Below are 22,350 nucleotides of genomic sequence, written 5' to 3'. Positions count from 1 at the left end.
ATAAATAATAATGTTTCATATTATTATTTTCATCTATGTATTTTTGTATTTACTTTAGATGTTGATATTTTAAGTCTATCATGAACAATCCCTTAAGTTACAGAAAGCCGTTAATCATATTTTAGTGTAAAGTCATTTAGTACTTTATATGCTGGGCATTTAATTCTCAGTGGCAAAGAAGGAGCTGCCTGCAGTTTGACACCAATAAAATCAATTCCAGATTCGATTCGCCTTGTAGTATTTATAACGTCCCATGACAATGAGTCACTGTTGTTAGCAAAAAAAAAAAAAAAAGGAAACGGAGGAGACAAACGATCAACAGTTTGGCAGTGTTTTCTCTTGTATCTGTTATTCTAAGCAGGCAATTAGACTGAATATCACAGGCGTTTAACTAAGTCTGTGCTCCAAATTGATTCAGACTCCAGCTTTTGGACCTTTCCCCTTTGGATTATGCAAATGCTTATCTCGCTGTGTGATTGGTTAATTAACCTGTAATGCAGATAGTCCCGGCAATGCACAGTGGCCGTTTGATGACTAAATTGTGGGTCAATTGGGTTTTTAACATTTTCAAAGCAGACTTAGTGGCGTGTCTTTGTTCCTCTGAGTTTGTGTGGCTTTTCACGGTTTAATAACTCCTTCCGTGGGTCCCACAAGGTTAATGTGTTTAAACTCACTGTAATTGAGCTTTTGACCTATCTTTCACGGTTTTTGTTTTAAGAAAGAAATCATCATTTAATGTTTTATGCCCCTTGATTGTTATCATCCACTATCCCTTCTCCTCTTGATGCCCTGCCCTAAATTCCACCAATCATTCTACCCTGAGTTATGAGGCTCCACATGGGAAGTCATTTATAATGCCATTGCAGTGACAATAATGCATTTGCAGACCATTTCCCTCTGCACTCCCTGCCTCAGCAAGCTTTTACAAGACATGTTTTCATTTTCCCAGAAAAAACTTTCCCCAACTATATCCTCAGAGAACATAAAAAAAAAAAAAAACGTGTTTAACCAAACTGAGCAACGAGTAACATGAGCGATATAACACAGCGTACTTTCATCACTCGACATCGACGTCTGTTTACAATTTTGCAGCAATGACGATTGAGGAAAAATCTAGGTGGAGAGGAAGTAAAAAGTATGAAAAGACAAGAATCGGGGAGGGAGACACAGTGGAGCCAATGAGTGCATTTCCTTTTATTATTCACTGAACAATTATGTTCAGATTTTGCTGTCAGGAGGGTATCATTCCACATGAGATACAGAGACAACTCCTGACAACGCACACAGATTTTTCTTCCCTTTTTTAAAGTCCCGCTACCTTTAGACTGATAAATCCTGACAACATGACAATTTCTAGTCAATGAGCTAACTTCTGTGAGGCTGATATTTATTAGTACAGAAATGTACTGAGGTTATTTATTCTCCATCATTAGGTGGAGACAGAAAATGTGTTGCTGATGCTCAAATGTCGAGGTCTTCATATAGACCACAACGTGCAATTAAACACCTGTTTGTTTTGCTGTTAACGTTTCAGGTGATCCTGATCTTGACTAAGCTGTATGACTTCAACCTGGGCGCCGTTACAGAGAGCTCACTTTGGAGGTAAGATTTCCTCGTGTTTAGTCACAGCCCTTTCATTGTGTTTCAGTCTAAATATAAAGGTTAGGGCGTCAGCCTCAAAACAACAGGAATAATGTATTCACAGAGTGCGCAGTACACTGTAAGTGAGATTTATCGTGCTCTCCTTTGCCGGGATATGAACAATCACGTCTCACAGCGAGTCGGTGTGAAGTATGTTTTAATAAAACGTTCAGATTGAACCATCCTCCTCTCTACTTCCTGCAGTCCCATAAATAACACAAGTAACTCTGCGGCAACCTTTTAGAAGAGACCCTACTTTCTGTCCATCATCAGAAAGGAAAATTTTTTTGAAGGGTATGAACGGTACACCGGATGACTGACCTGAGGTCTTCTTTGTTTGGATTTGTGGCTTTCCTCTGACCTAGAAACTTTCTGGTGGTGTTTTTGATTGATAGTCATCTGTAACCTTTTGTTTCAGTAGCAGTTGACATGCAATAGTCATAGTAATTTTATTCGGTCCGTATTGAGAGGTGAGTTACAGTGGCCTGTCAGGTCATAAATAAGAATAGAATTCATAAAGGATTATGCCGCAAAATCCAATACTGTCTTTGATTTTCCTTCTCTCACCTCTCAGAGTGCCTACGGAGAACTCATTTCATCCTGAAATACACATGAAAAAGAGACCATCAGTTCACCAAGCATAGAGTTTCAAATTAATATCTGTTTCTCCAGAGGCGTCGCTAAGATTTACACTCGACTTGACTCACTTTGAAATTCCATATTGTGTACAGGAGGTATTCCATCATCAAGGTGTCTGCTTAACAATAGCCTACACGTAAATTAGAGTACCTCGGGGGGTCACGAAGGCTCTTAGTATGGGCATTAGTAAAACAGCAATCTGAATGTTATGAAAAGGAAAGAGAGCAAATGATTTCTGTGATAACACAATAAATGATTTATGCCCACAGCTGCGGGGCTCAGTTGGTGGCAAAACGCAGTGTGGATCAATGGGTGATTTGCATGAGATGTCTAAACACGCACGGCGTCCCTTTGTGTTCAGAGATGAAATGTAATAACATCATTTAAGAGTCTGTCTACCACTTTTATAGTCAAAGACAGAAATACCCCTGGAAAAGAGCATTTAATCTCCAGTGTTTTCAGTGGTAAGTTTGTGGAAACAGTGCCGGCAGGAAATGGACAGCTCAAGTTAATGCATTGACAATGATAGCAGACTGTGGGTTCCCATCCAATTATGCTGTGAAATTACATTTGGAGGCACCCAGGTGAGGAGAAATATGGAGACATGAATGACAAACACGTCTGTCCTTGTCGTGAGTGGCAGTTTGGTGAAGCACTAGCATCTTTAAATGCAGCAACAGATTATTTGTTTTATTTTTATACAGGCATTTTTATTGATGAGGCTAAGAACTGGGGTGCACTGCCTACATTTATATTTTTATATTTACATGATAATTTCCTGTTTTACTGTTTATTGTATTTACTTGAAATTGTGTTTATTTATGCCATAATTCCCTCTTGAAAAGAAAATCGATTAAATTTGGATCAAACTCAACATTGAAATCAGCTGAAAATACTGATAATAAAAATGCTATGTTGGCATTAGTTAAAAACAAAAATCACCTAATATAAAGAGACTGTAAAACTCCTTGAGACAATTTTCAGTCTACTAAAAACGTCTCGATTGAAGCATTTGTGCATAGCACAGAGTGATATTGTAATTCAGATGTAACTTCAAATTGTTTAACTGTATAAATGGCATAAAACAAAAAAAATCTATTTTTGCATCTGCAGAGTTTGAATTGATTGGGTTTGGAATAACAAATAGTAAATGGACTGTACTTATATAGCACATTTTTATTTTATCAAGACACTCAAAGCTCTTTACACCACAATCTGTGCCCTCATGTACCCATTCATACAGCACTCTACTAGATCTCTACAAATAATAATCAGTGCTTTATCACATTCAGACACCGATGGGACACACATCGGAGGCAATGAAGGATTCAGTGTCTTGCCCAAGGACACTTAGGCATGTGACTGCTGGTGGATTCGAACCCACAACTCTTGCATTGGAGGACAAATGTTCTAACCACTCAGCCACAGTCGCCCATTTTTGGCCCGTACATGGACGGCTGTTGCAAATCAAATTTGGCAAATCATTTGCCAAATCCCTGGCATCTTTTGTTGTCACAACAACCTTCTCTATGGTCTTTCTCTTTTCCTCCCCTGTTGGGCATCTCCATATTCAACATCCTTTTTCCAACATGTCCACTATCCCTCCCTCCACACATGTTCAGACTGTCTCAGACTAGCCTCTCCAACTTTGTCTCCAAACTGCTCGACCTAGGCTGTCCCATTTCTAAATGTATTCAGTTTGATTTCTCCCAGGGCGGCATGGTGGTGCAGTTGATAGAGGTGCTGCCTCTCAGTGAGAAGGTCACCGGTTCAAATTCCAGCCGTGGACCTTTCTGGGTGGAGTTTGCATGCTCTCTCCATCCATGCGTGGGTTTTTCTCGGGTAAGATAAAGATAAGATAGAACTTTATTGATCCCGCAGAAAACTCCAGTTTCCTCCCACAGACCAAAAACATGCATGTTAGGCTGATTGGTAACTCTAAATTGTCCCTAGGTGTGAGTGAGAGAGTGAATGGTGTCTCGTTTGTCTCTATGTGATGGACTTGAGTGTGACCTGTCCAGGGTGTACCCCACCTCTCACACGTTTTAAACAGTTACTTTTAGTTTACTTTTAAACAGTTTTCTGCTTTCGCTCCATCTGCTGGTGCTATCCATTTATGCATTTGAGTGTAATTTCATAGCTTTTCATACATTTGTATTATACTATTTATTTCCCATAAATTATTTTTTTCCATTGGGGTGGCTGTATATGAGTGATTAGAGCAGTCGTCCTTCAATGCAAGAGTTGGGGGTTTGAGTCCATCAGCAGTCACATGCCGAAGTGTCCCTGAGCAAGACACTGAACCCCTCATTGCCTCTGATGCGTGTCCCATCACTGTATGAATGTGATAAAGCACTGATTATTCTCTGTATAGATCTAGTAGAGCGCTGTGAATGAATAAATGAGGGCAGAGATTGTAGTGTAAAGCGCTTTGAGTATCTTGATAAGAAAGAAAGGCGCTATATAAGTACAGTCCATTTTACCATTCCATATAGTCAAAGGTCATCACTTTAGTATGTGTTCCAGCACTGCACAGATCATTTAATGCAAACTAATGAATATGTAAGTAAATTACCAAGTAAATCATTGTGCACTTTCTATAGAATATATTGTTACTATTATGAGCCAAACAATGCCATGAACAAGATCCAAATATAAATTGTATAGGGTCTGGCTCCCATGCACTTTTTTCTCAATTTTACTCATTTTCTTCAAAGCACATCAATTTTTCAAATGGTATTGGAAGTTGACACTATTATGATAAATATTAAGGATTTTTGATTAAGCTAAGGCCATATGTAATTAAATAAATTTCATTATATTTCTGTGTTATTTCCACTCAACAAAAACATCCTTTATTTATGAATGGCACATGTAGGCAAATCAGCATATCACTAGATATTTAGAAAACTTGCTGCAAATAGGGGCACTTTCAAAAATGCTTTAGCTAATTTGGGTCAAATATGTGAACAAACAAAATGAAGGCTCATCAAACATTAATTACCAACAGGTAAAGCAATTGTGGTTTGTAAAAAGTGTGTGTTAGCAGAAAAGGTGCTCTTCTACATTGACTACTTTAAATTATGTTATTTTTTTCTGCAGCCTCTTGCTATTCCATTCTATTCCTCATTATACAATAATTTTCATTATAATGACTGAAAATCTGATAATTTCTAACCAAAACAGTGATGATAAAAATGAAAGTAGACTGTAAGTTGCTTTTTTTTAATTCTCAGAAGTAAAACATTGGCTAAATGGTAAGAAATCAGTCTCTAAACATATGCCATGATCTGAAGAGGCAGTCTTCTTTGGGTGAATGTGTTGAACAGATAATAGACCAAACATGCCACATCTTTGCAATAGTGCTCGAACAGATTTTTTTAAATTTATTTATTTCCAAAACACTGGATGTTATTTGTTTGTGTCCAGATCCACTGATTATGGCAGCACCTACACCAAACTCAATGACAAAGTGGGTTCAAGGACAGTTTTAAGCTACCTCTATGTCTGCCCTACCAACAAACAGAAGGTCAGTCTTTTCTTTTGACTTTCATCTCTCTCTGTTCCTATATAAGCCAAGTCCTGACATCAAACTGAAATGTCTCAAAATTACTGCCAAATGAAGGTTTTTCTGTCTCTTTCTCCTTCTTATATATCCCTCGTGTGGCCATCTATGCTTTAGATAATGATGCTTAGTGACCCAGAGGTAGAGAGTGCTGTTCTCATCAGTTCAGATGAAGGGGCAAGCTTCGAGAAATATCCCATTAACTTCAACATCCTGAGCCTCCTATTCCACCCGACACAGGAGAACTGGATTCTGGCTTACAGTCATGACAACAAGGTAGTTTCTTATTGAATCCGCAGTCAACTTTTACCTTGAAATAAAAATCTAAAGTAACAAAGCATGGAACAATACATTAAAATTTATTTTCAAGTCATTCTGCTGTGAAATGAATGATTGTTGCACTGCTCGTTAACTAACATATTTATCCAAAACCCTTAAAGAAATAGGCTGGTCATATTTGAAGTGGTGATCAGTCAAATAGTTGACATTACCTTGAGTGTGAAGAAAAGGGCAGAAGTTTGTCTCCAGACTAATGGCTATGAAGATCCATTTTTAAAAAAACAACTCTTCAACAATGCCACACTAGCATAAAAAAAAAGCTGCATTAAGTAATATTAAACCTCTACAGTTTTGCTCGACACTGCTTCTTGCTGTTTTCTCAAACATTGTGTTACTATGCAAATGTATGTTTGCTGAGCATAGACCCTTTATAACGTATCAGTGCTGCTGAGGCTGCTGAATGTATCAGTCTACCTAAGCACCACATTTATTCAGTCAAAAATTTACTTTTCATTCATTCAACCTTTATTTATACAAGTTAGCCTCAGGGACTCATTTACAAACTTGACTCCAGGCGGACTGATACATTCAGCAGCATTAGGACACCAACATATGCCAGAAGTGTCCAATTATTGACCTCAAAGGCTACTATCCTGCATTTTTTCTAGTTTTCCTGTTCCATCACATCAGATTCAATGATTGAATTAACCCGTCATGTTGTGCAGAAGCCTATTAATTACCAATTATTTTAAATCAGACATGTTGGTGTGCAGAAACCTCTAAATCATGCATTATAGTGACCCTGACTGAACAAACCTGGTCCATTCAACCTTTATTTAACCAGGTTAGTCCCAATGAGCCACGAGGACTCATTTACAAGAGAGACATGGATTTTAACAAAGAGGGATGACAACAGTGGACAACAATGACATTAAACAATCACAAATTATGCATACAATTTTTATTGTTTTTGTTATTATTATTTATTTATTTTTTTACAATTGAAAACAAAATGATAATTAAAGGGATAATTAAAAGGAAACAGCCAAAAAAACAGTTATATTACGATTGCTCAACTCACCTAAATATCCATGGCAACAGTGTTTGGTTGAGAAACTGTAACAAATTAAATAATAAGTCATGCAGAATTATAGAAGTTTAATATTAACTCATGTAGTGATCTTTTACACCCGTATAACATTTCTGAGAAATAGTAACTTTATATGCTAAAATACAATATAAAACAGGCCCTCACTCAATTAGCTATTAGCCTAGCCTGGAAGAAGACTTCTGCCCTTTTCTTTGTGGTTTATGATCCATGTCATGACTGATCAGTTACTAACTATTGATAACTATTTGATAGACCATCACTACAAATATCCAGACTATAAAAGTTGGTGAAATTTTGTTTTGCAGGTGTACAGTTCAATGGACTTTGGGAGGAAATGGCAACTTGTTCATGACAACGTGATGCCAGGCAGATTCTACTGGTATAACTATGTGAACTCTATTACTTATTTATTTTTTACCTTGTTTTGTGTTCTGATTGATTGTGATTTGCATAATGATGATGCACAGTATCAGTCTATGACACATGTCAAATCCAAGGCCCGGGGGACAAATATGGCTCTTGTTAACATTTAATATGGCCCCAAAGATTCTGTTTTAAAAGTAAAATATTTTATTGCTTCTCATTTTACTAAAAAAAAAAAATGGAGCATACTTTATTTTGTGCAGACTTCTCAACAGTTGGCCAACGTCGAAACCAAGCAAATTGTTTAAAAAATTTTATAATCTTTGATTTTAATGTGGAAAAGGCAGGAAAGCACGTCAAATAAGACAACTCTAGTTGTGGAACCTCCAACCAAGAGAAGATGTCGGATATCTGACTGGAGTTAATGCAGCGACTGAAATTTGTCCTAGATAAGATTTAATTTTGGCCCCTTTCGTAACTGAGTTTGACACCGCTGGTCTATGGGAAGAATCCAGCAACCTCTTGTCAAAAACAGATTTCCACCATAGCAGTCAAGCACCAAACTGATTAAATCCACCTCACGTAGACTTGCTATAATAATGTGCTTTCTTTTCTGCAGCACAAACACAACATGTTGTTGTTTTGTTGTTGTTGCAGCCATTTAGGAATCTTTAGTGCACAGGCACAAAGCAGTGAATATTGATGTGAATCCGTTTACCCTGCTGGTCAAAGGATGTGTCCAACCAAGTGTGCATTTATTTTTTTTATTTTTTTTTTTTTTAGGAAATAAAGGACATTGGTTGGAGGACATTCTCTCCATATGTGTGAACAGTCAGATGTTTCACAAATTAAAGGAGCTCAGTGGGTATAGAAGCGCTTGAAACAATGCATTATTTGTGCTCTTGAGTTTTATTCTATCATGCATATTATGTCAAAAGTTATTTTTTTTTTCCAAATCTGTTGCAGCTGCCTGCAATTTCATAACAGCACACATTCTCTATGGTAAATATTTATTGGAACAGTGGCTGTTGTTGTTAATGCATTGGTTAATTGAGATTAATTGCCAGTGGTGGTGCAATTTCAACTCTGAGTGATTTACAGCAGACAAAAAATATATCGCTGTGGCTTTTTCACCAAAGAGAAGTCCATCTACAGCTGCTACGCCCGACCAAACATACTTTTCTTTTTTCCTAATTCTCATCTCTCCGTTTCGTATCCACTAACCCTGTTTCTGCTCCCCTCTGTCTCCTCTTCCCATTTTTTCAAGGGCGGTAATGGGGCTGGACAGAGAATCAGATGTGGTCCACATTGAGACACGCATCACAAAAGGCCGTGAGTGCTAAAATTCTGTCTGCTGCTGTAGCAAGACCCACAGGACCCCTTGGCTCTCATTTAGAGAGAGGTCATGGGCAAGATGAGACCTGTTCTGCTGCTCAGATTGGTCCCCAAAGTCTAGTAAAGCAGAATAGGTGTCTCCTGAAAAAAAAACTGCAAGTTTTAGAGGGCTGATGGATGTTTCCTGTCTTTAATCTGTCCCCAGTGTTTCATAGACAAACTTCAGCTTCTCTTTTTTAAACAGAGCAGCAAATTCCGTCTAATCAATTACAGGTGTTTCCTACATCGTGTCGGGGTGGGGATTATGCGTACTTCTCTTGAATGGAAATAAATTTGTAAATGAGCATGTAATTTTTGCTAAAGCAAACATGAAACTGTTTTTATGGCAAACCAAAAGAGTGTTGATTTTTCTGGTCAGAACTGTCTTTGGAAAATAGTTTAATATACATCAAAAACACCAAAGTTCATGCTCAATAATCCATGGAAAAATCCAACATTCAGGTCATCTGGGCAGTTTCTATTTTTGCTGAGACATCCACTATGGGAATGTGTTGCTTGTGGGATTCGGTTTGTTGGTGGCTCCTCAGAATAAAGAAGTCCTTTGAATGAAGGATGAAACGTCTGAGCAACAAAAGAAACCGTCCAGATGACCTGACTCAACATTGTTGGATACATCAAAAACATCAAACTGTCTGTACAAGGCAAATGTTTAAATATGAAGTCTAAGTTTGCTGAACAAAATACATTTAAGAAGCACCTTTGGAAAAACAAAGGACCCTAAAGACAAGGATACACGACCTGTTGAACTTTTGGCAACAACATCAAACTGGTTTTCATGTGCATTTTGTGCTAGTCATAAAGCACAACTGATATTTGAAAAGTGCCAATTATCTAAGGGTGAGCATTCTACAAGTAGTAAATTAGTTCCAAATCCGAGAGTCTTGTGTTGATTTACACAATGGAAGGATCCATACTTAGAATGTAAATAGTTTAAAATTATTTCTGATCATTTCTTTCTCCTTTCAGGTGCTCAATATGTGAAGTGCAGAGCCCAGAAATGCACAGAGGGAAACAGACAGTACCTCTTTCCTGGACATGTGGACACCAACTCCCTTGTTGTGCAGGATGAATATGTTTTTACACAGGTATATGTAATCACCTGTTTTGTTTCTTCATCAAAGTAAACCACTTGCCTTCATCTTTTTACTAACAGGTTACGCTCCATGTGAACTTTGATTTTCCCTTTTCTTACTTTCTTTTTTGTTTTTATTTTGCTCTGTTGTGAAACCAATTTATGCTCTTCCATCAAATCCCACATAATGGCTTTTCCCAATGCACCTGTTCCCCACTGGCCTGGTGTGTGTTTTGATTATGCTTCATCTCGTTCATGTCAAGGCAAGCTTAGCGAATGACTTTCTGCATGAACATAATCCATACCTGGAAAATGTGTTTGTTCACCATGAGAACATGGTGAAGGATCAATGAATGGTCAGGTCAATGTCCTCAGTATCATTCACTCTGACTTTGACTCCAATTAAGACAGTCACCGTCAGGGTCATTATTAGAAATTTAATTTTCAAATGGCCTCTACTGTCATTGATTTGTGCCCATGGTACATAATTTTCTATTTGTTAGTTGGGCCACGACAGTTTAATGGTTAGCACCATTGCTTCGCAGAAAAAATGTCCTCGGTTCTATCCCCAGTGTGGACCTGGGGTCTTTCTGGAATTTAAATGTTCTCCTCATGTCTGGTTTCCTCCCACAGTCTTAAAAGCTTGCACATGAGCTGCCTTCAGACCCAGGCCTCCCTTGCAATAGAAATTTGCGATCTCAACGGAATATGCTTGGTTAAATAAAAACAAGGAAATAAAAATAAATGGACCTAAGATTTTTGGTCATTCTTGTTGGACTCTCATTTAAAATTTCGGGAAATAAAAATCAAATTGATGCAGTTTATACAGACTGCATGTGCTTAATGTTTAATATCACCTGCCACCAAATGTAAAAGGGCAACAATGTATTTGCCCAAGTCTCTCTCTCTCTCTCTCTCTCTCTCTGTGCATGTGTGTGTGTGTGTGTGTTTGTTAACCTCATTTGCAAAATACCTCATGAACCAATGGACAGTCTAATGAAACTCGGAGAGTAATCAATGGTTGCTCATCTACAACTGATTAACTTTTGGTGCAAACCTGATTCAAAATGGCTACCACAGTTAATTGACCATAGCCAACTCATTAACAGCCACTACTCAATCAACTGTGTCAATAACATGACATGGTTTGATACTGTTGTAGCTGAGAGTAGTCCTGATCACATACTTGGAGCGCTAACAAATCTTGCAAGAGCTTGCATTATTGCATGAGATTGTGCAATACTTTATTTACTATGCCTCATCCAAATGGCTGTAATGTTGTTCTTTCTCATCATATCTTAGAACTTTGAAATATAAGGTCGTGAACAAAATACATTCCTCCATGGGATGCTAAGCCTTTACTTTTTTAATTTATTATACTCCTTTTTTATCTTTAGGTAGTAGTAACTGTCATTTTTTTTTTCTGCACACGAAATTGCCAGTCCTAAATGGAATAGTTACAATTTAAGATGTAATTTGATGGTTTGAAAAAAAAAAAGTCTGAGCAGAAATAGCGATTCAGTAAAAGTTCAAATTGCATTTGGCCAAGATGAGATTTACCGTCAGGGCAGAGAGAGGCATGAGGAAGACGCCGGTGAATAAAACTGGACAATCACAGAGAGAGTGTCTGCACTGAGCTGTGGTGGCACAGATGACTTTCTTGTGACTTTCCTTGCTCAGGGCAGTTGGATTTAACTTGACAAAGAGTAATGAGGTTATCGATTCGGCTACAACGAAATAAGCAGTCTTCAACACCCCCAAAGTCTCCAGGGAGAGAAGGAACAGCCAAGTGCAACATCCTCAAAAATGTGGCCTGGGAAAATGCAGCTCATTGATTTTCGATAGATTATTCCATTAGAGCCCTAATGTAGTGTGTTCAGGGACAAACACCATCTTTCTAGTTGATTAGAAAATAAGCAATCAAGTACTGTTGCCCTGCCTGTAAGTGGATGGGATAGTGGTAGTGCATTAAGATCTTTGAGACGCACGGTAGATAAAGCCAACGTAATTTTCAATGACTTGGTTTTGGACTAATTGAGGTAGTAATATTAAGATCTATCGTTCTTGTAATTTCATTTAGGCTTCAACACTGTGGGAAGCAGAGTATAGCTGCAACTGTTTTATCAAGTCAGTCAAGCATTGTGAATTCATGCACGTCTTTCAGGAGATGTTTCCTTTCACAACTGAGTGACATCCCACTTAATAAATAATTTTCATTTATTACAGTGTAAAAGTTTTGGCACATGGAAATTTTCAAACAATTATTCATCTTGTCATACAATTATAAAGACTTCGTATCAGTCTTAAATTTATCTGCAGATTGAAAGAAGCTCAAAACATACAGCCAAAGTTAGAAAACATCTGTTGTTGCTTATGACGGCCTGCAAAAGGGTGATTATGTTTTTACCCTTGTTTGTTAATGTTTGTTTATCTAGCACATTATCAGTTTATCTTATGAACCACAGCTTTTAATGAAATTCTCAGTAAGTAATCGTTGGAGGCAAAGCAAAAACTGTCAACCCATTTCAAGATGGCTGCCACAACTAAGTAAACTTAGCAAATAAAATAATTGCTGCAAGTCATCCAGTTTTACAGATATTCAACTAATTGTGGTAATACCTAAGATTCATGTGCAATAATCTGAGCAATACACAGTGGACAATGGTTCTGTTAGATTTGAGGTGCAACTACTTGTTCAGTTTTAATAAAATCTCAGAAAGTAAAGAAAGTACATATACAAAAGTAAAGTACATATACAACTACAAAGTAATTACCTTTTTGAGTCAACCCAATTTGAGATGGTCACTGTAATTAATTGACCTTAGAAAACAAAGAAATGGCTACAACTCAGTAATTTTTACAAATATTAACCTAAATCTGATAAAGTTTTAGTTGAGGCTCATTCTCAACACGAACTCTGAGAGCTAACAGAGCTCTCATGATCTTGCATAGGACAGCAAACAACAAAATTTACAGGGTTTGACCAAATGAAAGAGATCATAGAAACTGTGGTCCAGGAAGTGGAAAAGATTAGTGAGGATGAAGTTTGAACTTTAGAATGAAAAAGCATAAGGACCTGATGACATGCCTATGGAGGTTTGGAAATGTCTTGGAGAGATGGCTGTAAGGTTTTTGACAAATTTATTCAATAGCATTTTTGAAAGGGAGAAAATGCTTGAGGAATGAAGAAGAAAAGTGCTGGTGCCCATTTTTAAGAACAAGAGTGATCTACAGAGATGTAGCAACTACAGGGGAACTAAGCTGATGAGTCACACAATTTAGGAGAGAACTAGGCTTAGACGAGAATTGATTATTTGTGAGCAGCAGTATGGTTTCATGCTGAGGAAAAGCACCACAGATTCCATCTTTGCTCGGAGGATGCTGATGAAGAAGTACAGAGAGGCTCAGAAAGAACTTTGTTGCATCTTTGTTGATTTAGAAAAAGCATATGACAGGGTGTTGACGGAGGAGGTGTGGTATTGCATGAGGAAATCTGGAGTGGCAGAGAAGTATGTTAGACTGGTACAGGACATGTATGAGGACAGGAGGACAGTGGTGAGATGTGCTGTAGGAGTGACAGATAGCTTTATGTTTGAGGTGGGATTGCATCAAGGATCGGCTCTGAGCCCCTTCTTGTTTGCTCTGGTGATGGACCGAGTAACAGATGAGGTCAAGCAGGAATCTCCATGGACTATGATGTTTGTAAATGACATTGTGAATTGTGGTGAGAACAGGGAAGACAACTGGGAGAGGTGGAAGTATGCAATTGAAAGAAGAGGAATGAAAGTCAGCCGTAATAAGACAGAGTACATGTGTGTGAATGAGAGGGAGCCTGGTGGAACAGTGAGGCTACAAGGAGCAGAGGTCACAAAAACGCAGGACTTTACAAGGACTAAGAGTAAAGAGAGCAGAAAAACAGAGTGTGGTAAACAGATGAGAAAAAAATGAGTCCAGGCAGGTTGGAGTGAATGGAGAAAAGTTCTGGAAGTGATTTTGGACAAATGGGAGGCAGCAAATGTTAAAGGAAATATTTCCAAGTCTGTGGTGAGACCAGCTATATTGTATGGTCTGGAGACAATGGCAATGACAAAAAGACAGGAGAAAGAACTGGAAGTGGCAGAAATGAAGATGCTAAGGTTCTCAGGAGTGACAAGGATGGATAAGATTAAAACTGAGATAATCAGAGGTACAGCACAGGTTGAACAACTGAGAGGTAAAGTTAGAGAGGCCAGACTGACATGGTTGGGACATGTCCAGAGGAGGGACAGTGGCTATACTGGTAGAAGGATGTTAGAAATGCAGCTGCCTGGAAAAAAAAGGAAAGCCAAAGAGGAGATATATGGATGCAGTTGGCGAGGACATGGAAGTAGTTGGAGTGAGGACAGAGTTAGATGGTGAAGGCTGACTCATCATTGTGACCTCTTCAAAGGGAATAGCCAATAGAAGAAGAAGAAGATATGGTTTGAGCAAAATGGGTATAACTGTGTCTCTTCTCATCATAAGACAATCTTGGTTTGAAACTCTGGCATGGAAGGCAGCAGGTGTTATTTCCTAGGAAGTCTAGGCCAGCCAGATATCTTGGCTTGATGGATTCCAGTCAGGACTAGTTTGGTATAAGAGCTAGTTCTCTGTTGTCTGGATTGAAATTAAAAATACAATAGGCACACATTTTCATGCGAGAACTGGATCTGTCTTATGTACAGTGAATACTTACACCAGTGTCTTGCTTTATTGGTGGTTTCTCTTTACAGTCCGTTATAAACTGAACCAAACTGCATGACACAGTATATTTCAATTAGCCCTAGCTTTACTTTTTAAACTCTTGTACTGGACAAGGTTGTTTTTTTTTTTCTTTTACTGAAGAGAAAAAAATATATATTGTGTTGTTAATCTGAGCTTTTTTAACAAAAGCACTTCATCAACAGTCAAACTAAAATAAAGATCAACATGTGTTTTTTTTTTAAATTATTTTATTTTCAAGGTAACCAAGTCAGGTCGAGCCAGCTACTTTGTGTCGTATATGAGAGAACCCTTCAAACAGATGCAGTTACCAAAATACTGTTTGCCAAAGGTAAGCAACAGACACTTCTTGGTTTTAGTTTTGCCTAGTTTAGTAGAGGACAAGCTACAATCCACATTTGTGAATAAATGCCACTTAAATAAATTTAAAAAAGAGCAGATTACTTATTGTTGCATCTCTTTTGTGATTCCTTGTTTGTGCCTGTCTGTCTGGCTCCTGCTTCAGGACATGCATATCATCAGCACAGATGAGAAGCAGGTATTCGCTGCCGTCCAAGAGTGGAATCAGAACAACACATACAGCTTGTATATCTCCGACTCCCCCGGGGTCTACTTTATCCTTTCATTAGAGAATCTGAGAACCAGCAGAGGGCCTGCTGGTAACCTACTGGTTGACTTTTATAAGGTTTGTTGTCAGCTTTGTTCAAGGACTAATGCTGTTTCTATACCACTAACTTCTCCTTCACTTACAACACAGTCATGTAAGATATCAGTTTGTTTACGAAGTAGTGATTGAAAATTATTATTTGTATTTTTACTGTCTGAATTTTTCAAGTGGCTCATTCACTTGTAGATAAATTTGTAGATACTGACTTTTGTGTTTTTTTTTTTTAATGGTGAATTCACTTTCTACATGTCTGTATTTTTTCAAATGAAATTACATTTATTTCAATTATTTAAGAAACAATCATAAAATACAAAAAGGCACCGTGTGTGTTATGTATAATGTCTATCCAACACCATAGATTATTTGCTTTTACATGTTTTAAGGCTTTCAGCATATTTTGTTTTCAGAGTGAAATTTACATTTATATATTTATTTCAACCATCTGATGCATGATGCACAAACAGTCTGAAACCCTTCAAAAACTGCACTTTAAGTTTGTGCTTTGAGGAAATGTTTCCATTAAATGCTAATTTTTGAAAGCAGGATGTTTTCTTGCATTTCTGAATTCTGTATGCTTGCTTTTACATTCTTGATTTGTAGGTTGAAGGGATAAATGGCATGTACTTTGCTAACAAACTGGTGGATAATCATATTAAGACTTTCATCACTTACAACAAGGGACAAACCTGGGCTCTGCTGCCAGCACCTGCCACCGACGTGGCTGGAAACAACCTTCACTGCATACTGGTGAGCTTTGGAGCAGAATGATGCTGAGAAAATGCTTCATTCGTCAAAAATTTCAACTGCATCAGTTGCTCTTGGGATGTTTTTATTTTATTTTTCTTTTATTTAGTTCCATATTTGTACATGGTCAGGTGCCAACTTCATCATCACCATGTTTTTTTTTTTTGGTTCCCTAAATGGACAAGGAGATTCTCTGCTGAAATGTCCTTATCATCAATGTAAGTCACAAAGTGTCATTGCATTTGGTTTCAGGGGTCCTGACTTTCCATTAACCTTTGTGATTTCAATTTACTACCTGTAGTCACGCCCGACTAATGAATGTTAGGTTACACAGAATTACATTAAGGCCGTGTGTTGTTATGCAGCCAATATGATTGAACCTAATCTAGCCAGCATGTCCTTTAGAGTCAGACAATGTATACTATTTGGTTAATAGCAGTTTATAGTCTTTCATTGTGTTGTAAAAAATTACCAATCTGCTTCTGTCTGCCTCCCGAACCCCACCTCACCCCTCTACCGTCAGCTCTTTCAAAAGCTGTATTGATGTTTTTATTTTTTTCAGTTTGCTTCAGTCAGGGAGATGAGTGAAATGATTTGAATCAATTTTGCCAGTTTTATCAGTGCATCTTGGGGAATTTTAATTACATGCCTTGTTTGCTTTGGAATGGAACAATTAGAATGCCCTTCGTGTCCTCTCAGCTATTTCCTGGTTTTTTTCTGGCAGAGAGAGATGAGAGCATCAACGTATCTTTGTTTTGGAAATGGCCTCTGAAAATGTTCGCAGTTTTCCATTGCTGGGAAGAATAGAAAGAAAAGAACGCTAATTGCTCTTGCCTCTGTTAAGATCTAGATCCACTGTGCCTCAACGTGCTTGTGTGCTGTTTTGTGTTGTTGACAGCCATTTTGTTCACTGCATCTTCATCTGGAGATGTCAGAGAATCCCTATACGTCCGGACCCATCACCAGCAAAAAGTCCGTACCAGGAATCATCATAGCAACAGGTACGGTTGCTTCAAAGATGTGCATTTGAAGCAGTGAGACTTTAAACATGTCTTGTTTCTCATGTGAATGCATTGCGGCAGCACAGATGTTCCAAATAAATGGCATGTTGTCCTCTTTCTGTCATTGTGGAAATCTCATGCAGAAACTTCAACTTCTAAATCCCAGCTTTTACTGGAGATGATTGGGTTGCAGATACACAAAAAAAAGTGTCCTCCGGTGAAAAAAAAATGAGGCCATGCATAGATTTACTTATTAATGATTTTTATCAGCTGATTGTGCATACGCAGAAAATGCAATATCGGGTTTTTGCTATGTAAATACTCTCCGGTTAAAAATCATTTTGTGCTCAGGGACTATTGGAACTGAGCTGTCCTCCAGCAACCTTGGGATGTTTATGACATCTGATGCAGGAAATAGTTGGAGACAGGTAAGAGCCATCTATGTACACTATGTTGAAATGACGTTTTCAAATCAAACAGGTTTCAATAAGATGAACTCTTTTTTTTTTTTTTTTTTTTTACCATTTCAGATTTTTGATGAAGAGCACAATGTTTGGTTTCTTGACAATGGGGGGGCTTTGCTTGCGGTTCTACATGCACCAACCCCGATTCGACACCTATGGTAGGTGCAGCTTGTCGTCAAAAGAAGTGCGCTGGAGGTAGGAACTGTAGGTGTTGGAGCTGGAGTGGAAAATTACCTGGATATAATTTTGTTTTGGGGGAGAAGGGGGTGGGGTGGGGGGGGGTGTCATTGCAGAATATGATTACATTTAATGTTTTGAATTGCTGATGGGCCAAGTTTATGTGATTATTGTATCGGCACCGCGGCTTCAGAACTGTCATTTCCAACAGGAGAGAGTGTGTTACAGCTTTGTACTCTTGGTTGGATATGAAGGTTTGAGTGCTTTTATGTAAATGAGAAGTAGAGCTGGGCGGAAATATGAGTCTCAAAATGCCCTCATAAGTCTCTCATTGTGGAAGCTTTGTAACACTATCTACTTTGATGTCCCTGCACACTACAACCCTGTCAAAAGTGATTAAGCTCCAAGAAAGGTGATTTGAAACCCCCCAAATCTATTTCTAATGTTAGAGCCTGAGTCATACCCTTCCTTCTGATATTTTGTCACCTTCAGGATTTTACCTGGGCTGAGGAACATTTGTTCCATTGTTCAGCCCGCCGTCAAGATAAATTTTCAAGTGAAGAGAATCCAACACGCTTCATTTTTCAAACGAGGCAAAAGCTAAACGACCTCAAATCTTTCTTCATGTTTCATTTTGCCTTTTTTCATAGCTTCACCTGCGTACAGGTTGTATTCAGGACGGTATGCTCAATAAAAAAATAATGCATTTATCTACTACAGAGAGATAAACATCAGATTTTAATGCACTGACAGGCTGTTGTCTTCTTCTTGCAGGATCAGTCTAGATGAGGGGAAAAAATGGGATCGCCACAGCTTCTCCTTGGCACCTCTGTTTGTGGACGGAGTTTTAATGGAGCCAGAATCTGACAATCACATCATCACGTAAGCAAAGATACACAGGAAGATATCAGGCCACAAGAAGTGGCTCCTTTCTCAATGTAAGAGAAGGGAGGTCCAAAGGGATTTCTCTTGATTATCTGATTCTGGAAACATCTGTGGATCAGACACACTATAAAACCACTTGTATGTTTTGTAGCTGTCCTTTGAGCTGAAAAAATAAGTCTGAACTGCTATGAAAGGGACTTTTGACGCCTTTGGTGGGTTCTATACACAATCAGGTTGTAATTCTGCAGGGTGGTCAGAAGGCTTTATGTATGTAAACAACATTTTGTAGGCAAATGGTAAATGTGAGAACATGAATGCAAGCAGATTATTGCACTGCACTGAAATGATCAATTCCACTCCCTGCCACTGGTCATGGTTTTATTATTATAAAGATTTTTTGTTTGTGATAAATTTTACAACTGCAGTTGCAGCAAATCAGGCACATATGGCAGAAAAGCTGCATCTCAAGATGATTTCAGCTTTTTTTTTTCATCTCTCAGCTTCTTTGGACACTTCAGCCATCGGTCAGAGTGGCAACTGATCAAGATTGACTACATGGGGCTCTTTAGCAGGAGATGCATGGATGGAGATTATCAGACATGGTATCTACACAACAAGGTAACAAGGACATTCATTGTTTTGTTTTTTAGTGTGTGTGTTTTTCTTGAACAAAGTATTTTCAGAGTTTCTGCCAGGCCAGCAAAAACACTCAGTCGTGTCTGTCTTTGTTTGATAGGGAGAGCTGTGTGTGATGGGTGAGAAGCAGATCTATATGAAGCGCAGGCCTGGCAATCGTTGCATGTTGGCTCAAGATTATTCCAGGATCTACTCCTCAGAGCCGTGTCTCTGCACAGCTTATGATTTTGAATGGTGATGATTCCTACTTAATTGTTTCCAGACATAACAATATTATATGGAACTTTCTTCTTTTGGAATTACAAATATCCATTAGTTGTTTATTTTTGTCTAAACAGCTGTTAAACTTTGAGCTTGTATTTATCACCTGCCAACAAAAGGGCAATACTGTTTTTGCCCGTCAGTCTCTGTGTGAGAAAGCTGTGTTGTGTTGGGAAAAATATCTAATGATCTAAAGGAGAGATTTTATGAAAAATCATCTTTGTACGTACATCTACAACTGGTTTACTTTTGAAGTTATTCCCATTTTATGATATATGTTTCATCTATTGGCAAACAAGACATCAACAATATGCATTTATTCATATTCCTTTCGAGGAATCCTGGGCCCTTTTTGCATATAGTTTGGGTTTGCAAAACTTTATGTGTTTTAATATTCAGTTTATGTATTGTGTGTTGTCAACAGTGTGACCCTAAACATAGTGTTATAAATGTAGCCAAGAGTTTAGAACTTTGAATCAAGCTGCTGCGATTTGCATAATGTCAAGTGACTTATTAGAATTCAGTTCAATTATGAATAATGAACTGCTAAATTAATTTTAAATATATTTTATCCACCCATTTGAAATTCTGTTTGATCTTGCTTGTCTGACTATCATGTCTCCATTTATGATCCTAAAATATTCCATGAAGCTCCAACAGCAGAGCGTTTGACTCGCCACAAAAGCTTGTAGATTATTTTGAGGAGCAGTGTTTATCTTTTTATGAAGAGTTGCTTTTTTTTTTTTTCCCCATCCTCTCTTTCTTTTAATTTCCTTTGGCAGTGATTATGGGTGGGAACGCCAGGCGGATGGGAAGTGCTCGCCTGCTTTTTGGTTTAATCCAAATAGTGCGGCTAAAAGCTGCAGCTCAAGCCAAAGCTTTCTTAACAGCACCGGGTAAGTGGGCCCAAATGTTTTGTCCCTCGAAAAACAATATCATCCCATCTCACCTTGTTTGACAAGCTGTCTGGTATAAAAACAGAAAATTATAGTTTACTGCCATTTGAGGCTAACGAAGGAGGCTCAGTGAGCTGAAAAATATAACTGGCGCTGTGTCCCATTGCCTTTAAGACTAATATTACAGAGCAAAAATATGAAAACACCCTGTTTACACATAGAAAAAATGACAATTTATTTATGCAAGTTAAATCTGTGTGCTGCTGCTGAAATGTTTCATAAAGATCTGCAGAGTCTCTGAACCTGCTGAACAATTTGGGAATAAAGGTGACACAGACATGTGCAGTAATTATTTCTACTTTGAATGTATTTAAATCAGGTTGCCATGTAGTGTACATGATAAATTTTCCTCTAATAATTACTACAGGTTGTAAAATAATGTAATTTCTACTTCATGTCTAAAAAGGTATCGGAAGGTGTTATCCAATAACTGTAAGGAGAGAGGAAGAAACATGTTTTCACCCAAGAGGGTAGCGTGTCATCTCCGAGCGCCCCAAGGCCTTCGACTGTCCACCAGCAACGGAGAGCTCAGCGCCACCGTAGGAAGCAATGTTACCTTCATGATCTACCTGGATGATGTGAGACACTGTTTGAAGAAATACTTAAAGTATCAATCACACTGCAAAACATGCCTCGAGAAGTAGAAAAATATAGGGTAGCATTTGTGTTTGCAATCCTCTGGATGTGGGACGAAACGTTTCTTCACAGAAACAGGTCCAGAAGACACGATTTAACCATTTTTGTTGTTAATCCCAAATTATGTTGTTTTTTTTGTTTTTTTTCTAAGCATAATCCTGTTCTATTTTATGTTTGATACCATGTTTACCATGTACATTTTGCAATAGCAAAAACTCCCCTATCACGACTGGCACTGGCACAGTCAAGTAAATGTTTGCATAGATGGGGCTCAGGTGTGATAGTCTGTAATTTGATGCTATCTGTCTGCTTCCATCTCCTGTTTTTCACTGAGTTTAAGTTTAAGAAGATTTTGTTTATAGAAAAATGTAGGTGTTGTTAGATACATGTTAAAGGCAGAAGACAGACATTTATCAACCCATGAAGTATATACTAGATCTGTATTACTCACTGGCAAAGATAGAGGGATAATTGTTGTAAGCTCAATCATCCAGGTAGATAACAACAAAAAAGGTTAAATTGTGTCATCTGGACCAGTTTCTTTAAGTGAGAAACATTTCATCCCCCATCCAGAGGACTTCCTCAGTCTACTGCTTGCCAACCAGATCTGTCCCATGGGGTAAACTTCACTGCTGTGTTTCAAGCCAAGCCAAGCCATAGAGGGATAATGTTTTTGTCCATGTCTGTGAGCATGGGTTCAGTTGTCTGCACCATTAGCAAAATACTGTATCTCATAAATCACTGGTCAGATTTTATTGAAATTCTCTGGAGCCAATAATTGACAGTATGATTAATCATTAATGTTTAGAGCCAACCCAATTAAATGCAGCACAGCTAGGTGACCTTAGCCTATGAAAAATGGTGACACATTAATGTTTTTTCCAAATATTTAGCTAATGTTGGGTGTGGTAATAGCTGAGAATCACTAACTCTGCATAAGACATCTCATTCTGTTAGTTTTAAAGGCTGACCAAAAATGAATAGAACTTTAAAACATCTGAACAGGAAATAATCTCAGTTTAAAACTCTGAGATGAAAGGTGGCAGGCTTTTACATTTGCTAGGCCTTTAATGTGGCTGGTACCATTTTTTCCTCATGAACTCACAGAGCAGTTATAA

The 22,350-nt window shown here is 38.1% G+C and overlaps 1 protein-coding gene across 1 annotated transcript in view; it reads left to right on the top strand.

The window, feature by feature from the left end:
- sorcs3b (sortilin related VPS10 domain containing receptor 3b) overlaps nucleotides 1-22,350 on the top strand; it is a 72,427-nt gene that overhangs the window by 25,481 nt on the left and 24,596 nt on the right. The window contains exons 2-18 of the mRNA XM_037679921.1: nucleotides 1,535-1,602; nucleotides 5,710-5,809; nucleotides 5,963-6,121; nucleotides 7,541-7,614; nucleotides 8,866-8,930; nucleotides 9,960-10,078; nucleotides 15,047-15,136; nucleotides 15,311-15,490; nucleotides 16,073-16,219; nucleotides 17,115-17,217; nucleotides 17,569-17,645; nucleotides 17,748-17,839; nucleotides 18,633-18,740; nucleotides 19,244-19,361; nucleotides 19,480-19,613; nucleotides 20,423-20,536; nucleotides 21,003-21,174. Coding sequence (XP_037535849.1) covers nucleotides 1,535-1,602; nucleotides 5,710-5,809; nucleotides 5,963-6,121; nucleotides 7,541-7,614; nucleotides 8,866-8,930; nucleotides 9,960-10,078; nucleotides 15,047-15,136; nucleotides 15,311-15,490; nucleotides 16,073-16,219; nucleotides 17,115-17,217; nucleotides 17,569-17,645; nucleotides 17,748-17,839; nucleotides 18,633-18,740; nucleotides 19,244-19,361; nucleotides 19,480-19,613; nucleotides 20,423-20,536; nucleotides 21,003-21,174 — 1,920 coding nt within the window. The remainder of the gene's footprint in view (nucleotides 1-1,534; nucleotides 1,603-5,709; nucleotides 5,810-5,962; nucleotides 6,122-7,540; nucleotides 7,615-8,865; nucleotides 8,931-9,959; nucleotides 10,079-15,046; nucleotides 15,137-15,310; nucleotides 15,491-16,072; nucleotides 16,220-17,114; nucleotides 17,218-17,568; nucleotides 17,646-17,747; nucleotides 17,840-18,632; nucleotides 18,741-19,243; nucleotides 19,362-19,479; nucleotides 19,614-20,422; nucleotides 20,537-21,002; nucleotides 21,175-22,350) is intronic.

This window comes from Nematolebias whitei, chromosome 1 (assembly GCF_014905685.2).
Source record: "Nematolebias whitei isolate Nwh7 chromosome 1, NemWhi1, whole genome shotgun sequence".
Classification (NCBI taxonomy): Eukaryota; Metazoa; Chordata; class Actinopteri; order Cyprinodontiformes; family Rivulidae; genus Nematolebias; species Nematolebias whitei.
The sequence above is the reverse complement of the archived record's forward strand: the minus strand, read 5'-3'. Positions and strand labels throughout refer to the sequence as shown.